Source organism: Neovison vison, chromosome 7 (genome assembly GCF_020171115.1).
Source record: "Neovison vison isolate M4711 chromosome 7, ASM_NN_V1, whole genome shotgun sequence".
Classification (NCBI taxonomy): domain Eukaryota; kingdom Metazoa; phylum Chordata; class Mammalia; order Carnivora; family Mustelidae; genus Neogale; species Neogale vison.
The window spans coordinates 147,780,184-147,794,807 of record NC_058097.1 but is presented as its reverse complement, the minus strand read 5'-3'; the positions used below and the strand labels follow the sequence as shown (position 1 = coordinate 147,794,807).

Here is a 14,624-nt window from a genome sequence, read left to right as displayed (position 1 = left end):
AGGTAGTTGATATTTCCTAAAACTGGTGATGATTTTTGGTATTGCTCTTATATTTTGGACTAGGTTTAGTTGGTTTAAACTTTTCCTTACTTATTTAACTTTACTTTTTGAGTATGTAAGACATTTATATGGTACAGAAGTCAAAACTGTATAAGCAAGTAGCAGGAAAGTCTTATTTTTATCTGTATTTCCTCTAGCTTGTTCTCACCCCTATAGGTAATCATTTTTTATGAGTTTCTGATTTAACCTTCCAGTGTTTCTTTTTTTAATTTAATTTTATTTTTTTAAGATTTTATTTATTTATTTGACAGAGAGAAATCACACGGAGAGGCAGGCAGAGAGAGAGAGAGGGAAGCAGGCTCCCTGCTGAGCAGAGAGCCCGATATGGGACTCGATCCCAGGACCCTGAGATCATGACCTGAGCCGAAGGCAGAGGCTTAACCCACTGAGCCACCCAGGTGCCCCCAGTGTTTCTTTTTAATCGCATTAAATCTTACGGGAAGGAGCAGAAGAGAGAAGAAGTGGGAGTCTAAAGGAAGGAGATGGAAAAAAAAAAACAAAAAAAAACCCCCCAAAACCCAAACTTTACTACACTATTTCTTGGGGCGCCTGGGTGGCTCAGTCTGTTAAGCAGTTGCCTTCGGCTTGGGTCATGATCCCAGGGTCCTGGGATTGAGCCCTGAATCGGGCTCCCTGCTCAGCAGGGAGTCTGCTTCTCCCACTCCCTCTGCTTGCTGCTCTGCCTACTTGTACACTCTCTCTCATTGTCAAATACATAAATAAAATCTTAAAAAAAAATTAAAAGGAAGGAAATGAATGGGGGGAATGAAGAAGAGATTTATTAATAAAATTGGGCTTGTGAAATGCTTTATTGGCACTCTTTTTGTGCTTATACAACTCCTAACTCTGAAAGAGACAATAACTAAAAAAAAAAAATAAACTTTATTTGGAATAATTTTAAATTTACAGAAAAGTGTTAAAAATGTTCAGAGAATTTCCTTCATTCAGTTTCCCCTAATGTCATCTTACATTACCATTTTTCACGTGTCAAAACTAAAAAGTAACATTGACACATTATTATTAAACTCCATTTTATTACAGTTTAGCATTTTTAAAAATAAAAAGTAGCTGTGTGATAAAATTGGAATGAATAATATTAAAGAGGAAGCCAAGACAAAAAGCACAAGAGGCTTCATGTGTACCTTTACTGCCTTTCATCAAGATTACATCTATAATTTACCTATAAAGAGTTGATTTCCTTTGTCCCTTCTAGCTGCTGGGAGCATCTTGTATTTTATTTAATCATGGTGTAATGAGAATACTTACCATAATGCTTTTGAAATAAATAAGATAGGGGAAAAGGCAAAAAGTTGTACAACCCAAAGTCAGTGCTTTAAGTGTAGTTGGTTAATTTGTGGAGGAGGTTTTTGTTTTTTGTTTGTGTTTTTTTTTGTTTGTTTTCTGTAAATCTTCTTATAAAATGCCCGGATGTGGTCAGTGTTGTTTTACTCACGTTAGTGGAAGGAGCATGGAAGCAATCGATAGTGACATATTGGTAACCCCCCCCAGGTAAATGTTTGTAGACTCCACTGCTGATTTTAGAATTGTATAGCTTGGAGTCTGAAGGTGTCTTTGAGCCAGTTGTACTAACTTCCTAGATAGTGGAAAGATCTCTTCAGTAATATCTATGCATCTGTGTAAATTACATCTCTGGCCAGGCCTTGTACATTGCTTCGTAAGGCAGTCTGTTCCATTATTATTGTATTTGTCATAAAATTATTCTCTTGTATTGAAGGATAGATCATTGCTCACGCTGCCCTCTGTGGCAATAGGGGGGTGTAAAGACCAGCCTGTATCAGTTGTGTGTGTGTGTGTGTGTGTGCGCGCGCACGTGCGTGTACAGGAGATAGAAGTGTATGATACACATCCATATATAGGTGTAACCCCTTGCTTTCCTTCTTCTTTCTTTCCTTCCTTCTTTTGAGATATATTTCCTGTTTATTATTTATTATTTTCTGTTGGGTTACAGAGGAATGTTGGGATAAAGAGATGCATAATGATAATGAGTAAAACCTCATGTCATGGGGTTGTTATGCGGATTAAATAACATCGTATGTTTGAAGTGTTCAGTACAGAGCATGGCACATGGTAAGCATTTAAGAAGTGCTTACAGTGTAGTGATGGTAATAGTCTCTGTTATCAAGTCATTTCCTCCATTAATAGGGACAATAACTAATCAACTAATAAGACTAGTTTAAATGAGGTAAGTGCTATCGGAGAGATAGAAGCAAAGTTCTTACTTGTTCAAATAAAGGAGCAGCTAACCTCAGAAACAGAAGAAGGAGAAGTCTTCTCTCCTAAACTTTGAAGTAAAAATAGGATGTCCTTTGGTTGGTATCCTAGAGTGCCTGGGTGGCACAGTTAGTTAAGTGGCTGCCTTTGACTCAGGGCATGATCCCAGGGTCCTGGGATCGAGTGCCGCATAGGGCGCCCTACTCAGTGGGGCATCTGCTTCTCCCTCTCCCTCTGCCTCTCCCCTCTGTTTATGCTCTCTCAATCTCATTCTCTCTCTCAAAATAAATAAATAAAATGTTAAAAAAATAGAGAGAATGGTATTCTAGATTGAGGAGCTAGCATTAGCAAAAGCCTGGGGCTAGGAACATGCACGGTCTTTTTCATGCATTCGTGTGTGACGGAGGGTTGGATATGTAGAAGGTCTAGTGAGAAGTAAACATAGGATGTGGAGAGGTCAGATTGTACAGAGCTTTGAAAGCAATAGGGCAAGTTTGTACTTTATTCTAGAGGCTTTGAGTAATATTTTCAGGTCTTTGAACAGAGGACCAGGATTCTAATTTAGAGCAAAATAGATGTGGTTAGTTTTCCTGTTAATTTAAAATCTTGATTGAGAGGGCTAATGAAAAATATACAGGAGGAAGAGATAGTGGCTGTAATCCAAGGTATGAAATGGAAACCATTGGCAGATTGTGTAAAAATGAGTCTTTTAGAATAAGCCCTAAGAACTTTTTATTTTTTGAAGATTTTATTTATTTATTTGAGAGAGAGAGAGAATGAGCAAGCATGAGCAGGGGGAGGGGCAGAGGGAAAGGAAGAGAGAAATGGGCTCTCTGCTCAGTGGAGGGCCCATGGAGAGCCCATGCAGGGCTCCATCCTAGGACCCTGAGATCATGACTTGAGCTGAAGGCAGGCGCTTAATCCACTGAACCACTCAGGTACCCCAGCCAGAGGAACTTTTTGTAAATATATTTGGGCCTTTTCATACTTAGAGTATTAAACAAATTTATTGGACAATAACCTCTCAAAGAATCTTAATCTCTAGATTGGGAGAAAGGATTAGGTTGCTATGTGCATGGAAAGACAGAACTGTACTTTTCCAGCTGATTGAATATATAATTGAAGATGGACTTACCGCAATAGGTTGGGCTGTCTTTCAGCTTGAAGGGAGAGTTTTAAGCGTATTTTAAAACTGAGCACTTGGGACGCCTGGGTGGCGCAGTTGGTTGGACGACTGCCTTCGGCTCAGGGCGTGATCCTGGAGTCCCGGGATCGAGTCCCACATCAGGCTCCCAGCTCCATGGGGAGTCTGCTTCGCTCTCTGACCTTCTCCTCACTCATGCTCTCTCTCACACTCTCTCTCTCTCAAATAAAATAAATAAAAAAATCTTAAAAAAAAAAAATACTACTTTCTGGGCACCTGGGTGGCTCAGTGGGTTAAGCCACTGCCTTCGGCTCAGGTCATGATCTCAGGGTCCTGGGATTGAGGCCCGCATCGGGCTCTCTGCTCAGCAGGGAGCCTGCTTCCTCCTCTCTCTCTGCCTGCCTCTCTGCCTGCTTGTGATCTCTCTCTGTCAAATAAATAAATAAAATCTTAAAACTGAGCACTTGATTTCTGTTTTTTAGTACAGAAATAATTATCTGACACAGGGAACTAGCCTTTGGGAATGAATCTGATGTGCCCAGACTTGAGCATTGCTAACATCTTCTCTTTTTGATATGCTTTTATTTGTCTATTTGTTACCTTGTATTTTTGTTGATTTCTACTGTTGCTTATTAGTGTTTGCCTTTTCAACAATTGGGACTCCAAATGATTGGTGCATCTTAGTTGGAGAAATTGTTGGGAAGGAGAGACTGATCAGGAAAGAGATTGTTTGGCTGCTGGTCAGGTGAAAATTTAATTTAAGCTCACTACAGTTGGGTTACTGACTGGCTGGCTGTAGTGCCCAGTGAGTTATGTTTTGGCTTGGCATCTTTTCCTGGTTGTACAGATGATGTGGCTTCTAGAATGCACTAGCAACAGGGGGTGTATGTATGTAATAACTGCTTGCCTGTAGGTATGAGATGGATTTGCTTGTCTACAAGTATTCTTCTGAAGGGAAGAAAGCAAATTACTACTTAGTTTGTATTCCAGGAAATACTAATGCTATTGTACAGTTACACAGTACTTATGTAAATAACATTTATGCTCTTTGACAATACTTTGTATTTGTTGTCATTTCATACTCACAACAACCTTGTAAATGAGATTGGGCAGGTATAATTCCTACTCAACAGAGGGAATGCTGAGGCATAAATAAGAGACTGGGTTAAGGTTACTGGCTCAACATGTCAATAACTGGGGCAACTTCCTAGGTTTCATGTTCAGATTGTAACTTTCAGAACATTTTATAGGAGGAAAAGCTGAATGTGCCCCTCTTTTTTGTTGTTGGTTTTAGCGACGTCTCAGACACCTTCGGAACATTGCTGCCCGGAACATTGTTAATAGAAATGGCCATCAGCTCCTTGATACCTACTTCACCCTTCACTTGTGTAATACTGAAAAGATATATAAAGGTAAGGGAGTCTGTGGACTTTCCCACAGATTGTTATGTCTCCTTTTTATTCTTTTGTAACACAAGTGAGTATCGGTGCCCTTCAATTTGCTATTATTGCTTATTGGAAAGCTAAACTGTCAATGTTATCCGAAAATATTTCATGAGCAGTTGTTACATATATCATATATAAAAGAAACATGGCTTTTGGATAGTTCTTAATTGCTAAATTTATCATTTATTTATGAATGTTACCTATGAATGTTTTTGTTCCAGTAGGTATCATGAAAGTAGGTATATGAGTCCAGTATATGTACTAATTTTATTTTCTTCAAAACGTAATTTTAAAAAATATTGTGGTAAAATTGAAACCAGTTTATGTCTTCTCATATTTGTAATTCCTTGTGTATTTGTGGGGTCATTTTTAGAAGAATGGCTTGGTTTCCTTGACTTCATCTGCACATGTTGTACTGTGGACTGCTGCATAAGTGGCAATTCTGAGAGTAGAACAAATAAATTTGATTCAAAATCACATATTCATTCAATATGTATTGAATACATATTGGATGAAAGGCGCTTGGATATAATCAGTTGACCTGTGTTGGGTGGTACAAGGAAACAAGCATGGTATATGAGAGGAATATTGAATTAGGATTGAAAATAGAGAGTAGGTCTAGCTGTGTGACGCTGGATAATGATCATGGCTTTTTGAAACCTCACTTTGCCCATTTGTAAAGTGGAGATAATGATGCCTTATGAAGTTTTCGAGTAACAACTGAGATAAAGTTATAACACTGGGTAAAATGTGATTGAAGATATATTTATATAAACAAAAACTGGTGTTATTTTAGAGTTACTAAGGCCTTATTTGAATTTTGTACTGTGACAAAGATGAAAAATTCAAATGACATTTTACCTTTCAAGTTTTAACAACTTTTTTTTTTTTAAAAGGTTTTATTTATTTGAGAGAGGGAAAGAGAGCATGAATGGAGGGAGGGGGGAAAAAGGGATAAGCAGATGCGTGGGGAGCCCAACAACATGGGGCTTGATCCCAGGACTCTGACTGAGATCATGACCTGAGCTGAAGGCAGACACTTAACCAACTGAGCCACCCAGGTACCCCTGGTTTTAATTACTTTTTTTTTTTTTTTAAAGATTTTATTTGTTTATTCGACAGACAGAGACCACAAGCAGACAGAGAGGCAGGCAGAGAGAGAGAGAGAGGGAAGCAGGCTCCCTGCTGAGCAGAGAGCCCGATGCGGGACTCGATCCCAGGACCCTGAGATCATGACCCGAGCCGAAGGCAGCAGCTTAACCCACTGAGCCACCCAGGCACCCTTAATTACTTTTAAAGACCATTATTAAAGCAGTAGTCATTTAATACCTTTTTTGTTTTTTTAATTTCAATACCAGTATATGCCCATTAAAAGATTCAGTCAGGAATTACATAGGGTAGAACCACCACCATAATGTAAATAGCAATAAAATAATTTTTAAGGATGAAAAAAAAGGACTCTAAATTCTGCATTTTCATATAATTTTATTCTTATTTTTCATTGTAACCTTTGCATATTCTTAAGACACCATTAAATCTGAATGATTAATGCTAGTTACTATAACAAATACTGCAGATCTAAGTGGCATAACATAATAAATTTCTTACACTAAGTCCAGTGCAGGTGCTCTTAACAGGCATTGTCTTGGCAGTTGTCCTCTAAGCAGTGACTCAGGTATCCCAGCTTCTTCTATTTTGGAATGCTGCTATCATCAATACATGACTTTTGCCATGGCAAGAGAGGATTATTTGAGGGAGGTTTTTTTTTCTTTTCTTTCTTTTTTTTTTTTTATGGAAATGGCCTACATAAATTTTATAACATTTCATTGGCCATAAATCAGTAGTGTCATCGTTTTTAGATGGAAAGGGGACCGGGATATGTTGTCTTCCTATGTGTCCGTCCAGAAGGAAAATGAAACAGTTTGGTCATTGTCTTCGGGTATAAGCATTTTTGCAGACCTTAATACATTTGGTCTTCTGTTCACTATAATGGGTTTTATCATTAGCAATATATGACAGTGCCAGAGTGTTTTCTTTTTTTAGATTAATTAAAATTTTTAAAAAAAATTTTTAAGTAATCTCTACACTGAGTGTGGGGCTTGAGCCCTGAGATCAAGCATCACATGCTCTACCAACTGAGCCATGCCAGAGTGTTAAAAAAATTTTTTTTTTAAAGATTTATTTATCTCTCTTGGGGTGGGGGAGAGGGATAGAGTGTCAGAGAAAGGGAGAGAAGCAGACTCCCCGTTGAGTGTAGAGCCCCATGGGGGGCTCATCCCCTGATCCCAAGACCATGATCTAAGCTGAAACTAAGAGTTGGATGCTTAACCAACTGAGTCACCCAGGCACCCCGAGTATTTTAAATTATTGATCGTTTTCTATATAATCAGTCCTTGATTATTTTCATAAAACTTCTGTGTTCTTGCTCCAGCATTATCTTTGATAATAATAGTTAACATAGTACTTACCAGCACATTTTAGGTATTTGTTAACTGTCAAAGTAGTTAATAAGAAGAGCGTGGTCAGGGGCTGGTTGATGACCATCTTATTAAAAGTTGTCTAAGAGATGTGGTGGCAAAGTGACTTTTTTGGTTTATTCTTTGTCTTCTTCTAGCTCAAACTACACCTTGAGTTTAGAAGTTATCATAGACTGCTTCTTAAAGTTGCCACTATGAAATGATCATTCATGCAATGAGGGGGTAGCTGATACTCCACAAGGGAGTACAGTCTGCCAGTGGTGGTGAGTCTGTCACTAACTGGCAAGCCCCTTGACTAGGACATTTAGTCCCTCTTGTGAGCTTTGGTGAATTTACCTCTAAAATGAGAGAAACGATGATTTCGGAGGCTTCCTCGCACTCCAAAATGTCATGGCTGAATGGAATCTATTTACATTTTCTTTTGGGCCTGCATGTTGGGTTTTATAACTTTTAACTACCATAGGAGGAGCCAGGAAGTTGTTTCATTAATAAGCCTAGTTAATCCACCTTATCTTGTTGGACCTGTGATGATAAACACAAATATTCACTTCATGATCTTTATGCAGCCCTTGGTGTAGGATGACCACGGTAGAGGGCCAGTTGGCTCTTCTTACAGACTCACCCGTACCATACCACCTGTTTAGTGGCATCATTTCTCAGTTTCTTTTATTTATTTGAGAGAGAGAGAATATGATTGGTGGGAAGTGGGAAAGGCAGAGAGAGAGAGAAGCAGACTCTGCTGAGCAGGGAGCCCAATACGGGGCTCGATCTCAGGACTGGAGATCATGACCTGAGCCGAACGAAGGCAGATGCTTAATCGACTGAGTCACCTAGACATCCCCATTTCTTAGTTTCAAAAGAAGTTTTTGTTTGTTTGTTTGTTTTTTTAAATTGGAAGAATATTTGAAATACTGATCTCTAAGTTATTCTTTTATTTTGACTGAATTTGCAGCATATCCTAAGAAGTTATGTGTGAGATTTTTTGACTTTTGACATCTTTCAGTGCTCTTAGGATACTGCCTTCTTGTTAGGTAGTTCAGATCAAAGTTATCACAGCCCCAGAGAACAAAGCCTTGTGTTAATGGATGAAGAACTAGGGTTCTAATTGTGGTTTCCTCTTAAACTTGAAATTTTTATAAAATCATGTTTGTTCTTCAGTCATAGTTTTTTTTTTCACCCATGAAATGTGAGTGCCCAGAATGCCAGCCAGTTATTTTGGATACATTAGAAGATGAACTCTGTATAATCCAGAAAATTGTGGGTTAGTTTTGTTCACTGTGCTTGGAACAATGCTTGGCACATATTAAGCCCTCATATTTTTTTCCATTTAAATTTTTTTAAAAAGATTTTATTTATTTATTTGACAGAGATCACAAGTAGGCAGAGAGACAGGCAGAGAGAGAGGGAAGGAGGCTCCCTGCTCAGCAGAGAGCCCGATGCAGGGCTCGATCCCAGGACCCTGGGATCATGACCTGAGCTGAAGGCAGAGGCTTTAACCCACTGAGCCACCCAGGCGCCCCTCCATTTAATTGTTTTGAAGAGCTAATGCAGTCGTGGTTCAAAATATATATAAAGGTTTCAAATCTTTTCACCTGTCTCATCTCCTTAGTTTTTTTTACCCCACCCTAATAACCACTGTTTCTACATTTTTTGTTTCTCTTTGCTGAATTCTTTATGCAAATACAAATAAAAATAGTACAAACTATATATATTTCTGTGCCTTGCATTTTTCACCTAAAATGTCTTAGATGTTTGTCTATAGAGAGCTTCTCTGATTTTTCAGCACTTCCCTAATTTTTTTTTTCTGCACAGTTCTGCAATAAGTAGGTGTCCCGTGATTTGTTTAATTGGCTTCTCTTGGTAGGCATTTAAGTTGTCCTAGTCTTGCTCTGCACACAGGACTGCTTTGAATAACTTCATAAGTACATTATTTTGTATGAGTGCTAGTATAGCTGTGGGGTAAATTTCCAGGAGGTGGAAATAGCAAAGGATGTGTACTTCTAGTTTTCATAGATATTGCAAAATTTTTTTTTATTTGCATTCCCACTTACTAGGTATGAGTGCCTTTTCTCCCATGGGCTCACCAACAGACTGTGCAATCAAACTTTTGAATTTTTGCCAATCTGATAGGTGAAAAATAGTTTTATAGTATAGTTTAAGTTTGTATTTCTTCTTTTATGAGTGAGGTTGAGGTACTGAAAAAGCATTTGTTAAATGAATGGAATGCTGCATAACAGCCAAAACATGCTGTGCAATGTCTGATTGCTTTGTTTTTCTAGGTCTGACTTAGCCTGGATAGAGAGGCATTTGTATCTAATGGGCCCTTTCATGTAGAAATAGGTCTTGAGTGGTATCTTTTTAAAAAATTTACTTGTCAAATAGTTTTGCTTAAAGTGAATTAATAAAAATTACTAGAACTGTGTTAATAAAAATTATAGTTCACAAAGTGTTTTTACTTCACTATTTCATTTGAGCCTCACAATAACACTGTTTCCATTTGTCATTATCCTTTGAAAGGTAAGCTATGTGACCCAAAAGGTTGACTGACTTGTTCAGAGTGAATATCATAGGTGGAATGGGGACTGGAATTATTTTTTGACTCTAAATTCTCCCACATTCGCTATTAAATTCTCCTATGTTCACTGTTAAATCACTACTGTATCATGCTGCTAATTTTATTGGCAATATTTTAGATGTAACAGAATGGTGGACAGTGTACGCCCATGTTTAGCATGTTAGAAATTACCTCAGACTCCATGATTTCTTGTAGGGCTTTTTTGTGGACCTCTTTCCATTTAAATTAGCAGGTCTATTTTGAAGGTCTCATGGAGAAAGTAGATTGTTTAGTTTCATTTACACATACATTCAGTCAGCAAAATTTTGGAAAAAATAATAATACTAGTCATCTTCTTAGAGATGCAGATACATATTTTGGGAACTGTTTAATTTAGACACTTTGCAGATTAAACTGAGGAATTCTTTCTAAAGAAAAGAGAAACATCTTTTTTTCCATTGATTTTAAAGTAATACATGCTTGCAAAAAATTCAAACAATACAAAATTTTTTTGTGTGTTAATTGAAACTACTTTGAAATAAAAAATGATTTTTTTATTCCTTTTAGGTCTTTTCCCCCTAAAAATAAACATGGTACATATTAAATAGAATATACACATGCATGTGCCTGTGTGCACACAGACACGCACACATACATATACCTACACACAAACATCTTTATAGTTAATTTATGGTTGGAATAACTGGTTAATCATTTGGGGAAAAATGAGAAGAATTATACTTAGGGTAGCCAGTGTTGGGAAAACAGGTATTTTCATAAGTGGGCTTGTAAAGTGGTACAACACGTTTATAGAATATGGCAGTATCTACCAAATTCAAACTGTATTTTTCCTTTTATCTTGCACTCTCCTTCTAAATGTTTATCTTATATATCTCTGAATGATTATTTATAATATTACTTGAAATATTTAAATATTAGCAGTAACCTAAATGTCCATCAGAGGGTCCTTTTAAAAATAATTAGAATTATCTCTTTCCTTATTTCAAATAATTTTGTCAAACAGAAAAATTGGATACTGCCAAGCAGAAAATAAAAGTTAGCAGCCTATTCCTATCACCTAAGGTAAACATTATTGACATAATTATAAAAATTTGGATCCTGTTGTGAATTCTTAGAACCTGTCTTTTTTAAAAACTTAATACATAGTGGCTATCTTTCCATAAAATAAAATAATTATCCATATATACACACACACACACACATATATATTAGGAAAGACAAATATAGAGTAATATAGATATTATGTTTATCAAGAAATGCTTTAATCTAAAGATCTTGCCTGTAAGAGTTTTACATTTAGGTCTACTGTTCATTTATTGCCTGACTCTTCCTTAGCTTTAGTTTTTAGTAAACTTTGACATGTTTCACTCTTTTTGAGTTTCATTTATACTATTACATACTTAATATATATTTTTAAGTTCATTATTTTAAAAAGTTTTTAGAGATTTATTCATTTGAGAGAGAGTGAAACGGTGCACGTGGTCACGTATGCACTCAAGGGGAGGAGCAGAGGGAAAGAATCCCAAGCGGACTCCCTGCTGAGCACGGAGCCCAACTTGGGGCCCCATCTCATGACCCTGAGATCATGACCTGAGCTGAAACCAGGTGCTGAGTGCTAAACTGACTGAACCACCCATCATTATTTTTAAACTTAGTAAAATAACTCAGTAAACTAAGTAAAATAACTCATTCAATTAAAAAGTATTTATTGTTTACTCCGTGCCAGGAATGGTTTTACATGCTGAGGACATAGCAGTTGTATCAAACAAATGCTTCCGTCCTTTCAGACCTTACAGTTAGGGGTTGAGGAATATATGGGACATAAATTTAAATATAGAAGGAAAAAAATAAAGTGTGTCTGTGTATCACCTAACATCATGTCAAGTACCAGTGGTCCATGTATCACACCTGGGAAATTTGTCTTATAGCAACACAAAGATATGAAGGTCCTTGTAGACTCTGCAGAGACAGAGCATCATGATGGTGACTTCAGCAGGTTCAGAAGAGGCAGTGTTTGTCTGCATTGCTGCCATATTTCTCTCTTTTGATTGTGCCTCTAGGTTCATAATGTTTACAGTACACATGAAGGTCTGTAGAATCGTGAGATTTTAATGCTTACAGAGCATATGGAATCAGTTTTTGTAGAGTGGTTGTAAGGTAGGAGAGAAGAAAGTCTAAATTTTTAAGGGATTAAATTAGAATCTGGGGTAAAATTTGCTAAATTAAATTTTAACAGTTTTGGTCTTAATGAAAATTTTTCCTTTAAGACCCTTTTATTTAATTTTTATTTAATTTATTTATTTTTTACAGCTAAAGGTATAGAGAAAATAGTTCCTTTGAAAATGTTTTAAATGTTTTACTGGAACATATGTTAAAAAATTTATAGGATTAAGAGTTAATGAGCTTATTTTCTTTCATATCACTTATTTTTTTTTTCTTCTTTTCCAGAATTTTATAGGAGTGAAGTGATTAAGAATTCCTTGGTAAGTTTGCTTTCTGACAGGTACACTTGACTAAGCCTATAACTCCTGTTTCAGAAAATGCTGAGACATAAGTTCAAGTTCAGTTCTGCTATTTATTATGATACTTCTACGGTTAAATCTTCTGCTTAGTTATTGCTTAAATTTTCATTGATTTGTTCATTGCTGTATCTCATCCTTAGAACATGCCTGGCACATAGTAGGTGCTTGATAAATATTTGCTGAATGAGCTGATATTTTCTCTATTAAAAACTTCAGTTTTTTTTATTCATATTCTATAATTCTGTTAGTTTTTTTTGATTATCTGGTTTATGAAACATAATAAATGATGTCTTTGTTTAGATAAAATTCTTAAGAATTGTATGTCTAGGGCCATTGCATAGGCTCTTCCTACTTATTTTTTGGTGGTGGAATTGCTAAGGAATTGCTAATTGGAAGTGTCCTACTTTTGATAATGTACACATGAGATATTTGCACAAATGGCTCAGTTTATTGGGCCATGTTGACAAAAAAAGGACTTTATGGGAATTATAATATCTTCTTAGTGGTCAAGACTGCTGGATTTGGCCTCTGTCCACTTTTTCAACCTCATTTCTCAATAGTTTTCCTTACTCATTGTGCTCTAGGCATACCTCATTTTTTTGGTGCTTCAAACATGCTGAACTCCTCTCCCTTTCTTATGTCTAGAACACTTGTTTCCCCAGCTCTTTGTTTGGCTAAAGACATCTTTGAGGTCTCAAATTATAGGACTTTGGTTTGGTCTTCTATGACTGTTCCATTAAGAGTGGTTCCCTTTCTCCTAGTCACTCTTTTTTATGTCACCTGTTTTATTTTCTTTAGAGCATTCATCACTCATGGAAACTTCTGTTTACTGATTTCTTTATGTTGATTATGTGTCTCCCATCTACTAGAACACAGGTTCCATGAGGGCAGGGACCTTGCGTAGAGTCTAGAATAGTATCGATGCTCAGTAAATACTTGTTAGATGAATAAATGGATATCAGTTATGTTTTATGTTTACAGAATCCATTTACATACAGGTTCCATTTTGATCCTTATAACAACCTGTAAGGAGATGAGGTAGGTCTTAAGGAACTTACATCCAGAGAGGCCCAACAACTTTTGTAGTCACATAACTATAGGACTGGATCCTAAGTTCAGACCTCTCTCTTCAGGTCTCTGTTACTCTTGCCTCTTTATCAAGCTGCCTTCTCAGTGTCTCTAAAATAAAATAATAAATTTGGATCCAGGGCCAGACAGTTTCCTTGAGCCTGTTTCTCAGGAGCTCCAATCACCAGTACAGCTCTTGTTCTGCATATAGTAAATGACATGAAATGACTAGCGCCCTGCCTGACATAGTAGCTCTTGAGTCAGTATTAGTGTCTCTTTGTCCCCTGGCTCAGTTGAAAATGTAAGTGTCCTGTACACCAGGGAGAGCTGGGGAAGAGTGGGTGGTTGCAGGGGCAGGTAGAATAGAATTTCACCTTGATTTATTCTACCCTCCTTTTGGTAGTCAAAAGTCTATTGGAAATGGTTTTACACCATCCCATTGCTTTTTCTCTGGATTTGGGTCATAGCGGATCCTGTGCTAATAGTGCTACGTTAGTATATTATTCTACATTATTGTATTTACTTGGTATTCACTTGCCTTTCAAGTTCATATTTCTAAAACCATCTCGTTGAATGTTAACTCTTCAGCCCTTGGGGCTCCCATCTTCTGTTGCTTCTGAAATGTCCATGAGGTTGTGATACCTTCATGCCTGGTGTACTTAGGTTGAATAAATGTTTTATAAAAATACTGTAGAATGGATTTCAGACAATGGAGATATTTGGACAAAAGACTTGCAGGGTCCTTTCCGGTTACAGTTTGTCCTGCAGTTGTTTCCTGGGGATCCCACTTTGAGCATTTGTGTCCATTGTGATTGTTGATGAACGGTTTCCTCTCCCAAAGTAGATGTCAGCTTTTGGAGGTCAAGAGACTGCTTGAATATCTTTATGTCCTCTGGCTCCCCATGTACTCCTTGGGAGTTGTTGGATAAATGTTGATTGGTTATGTTGCTTTTTAAGGATATTCTTTGAGGTTATGATATTTCTGGCAAGGATTGTCTTTCCTATCTTTTATAGCTTAATATAGGTTTGATAGACAGTAGTTCATATGTTCTTTTCTTTTGGAAAGGACTCTTCCTTCTTTGTTTTTTTTTTTTTTTGTTA

General features: G+C 37.0%; 1 protein-coding gene across 1 annotated transcript in view; it reads left to right on the top strand.

Moving 5' to 3' along the window:
- Positions 1-14,624, top strand: part of UVRAG (UV radiation resistance associated) — a 305,816-nt gene that overhangs the window by 30,672 nt on the left and 260,520 nt on the right. The window contains exons 2-3 of the mRNA XM_044258508.1: positions 4,731-4,848; positions 12,382-12,416. Of these exons, the coding sequence (XP_044114443.1) occupies positions 4,731-4,848; positions 12,382-12,416 (153 nt within the window). The remainder of the gene's footprint in view (positions 1-4,730; positions 4,849-12,381; positions 12,417-14,624) is intronic.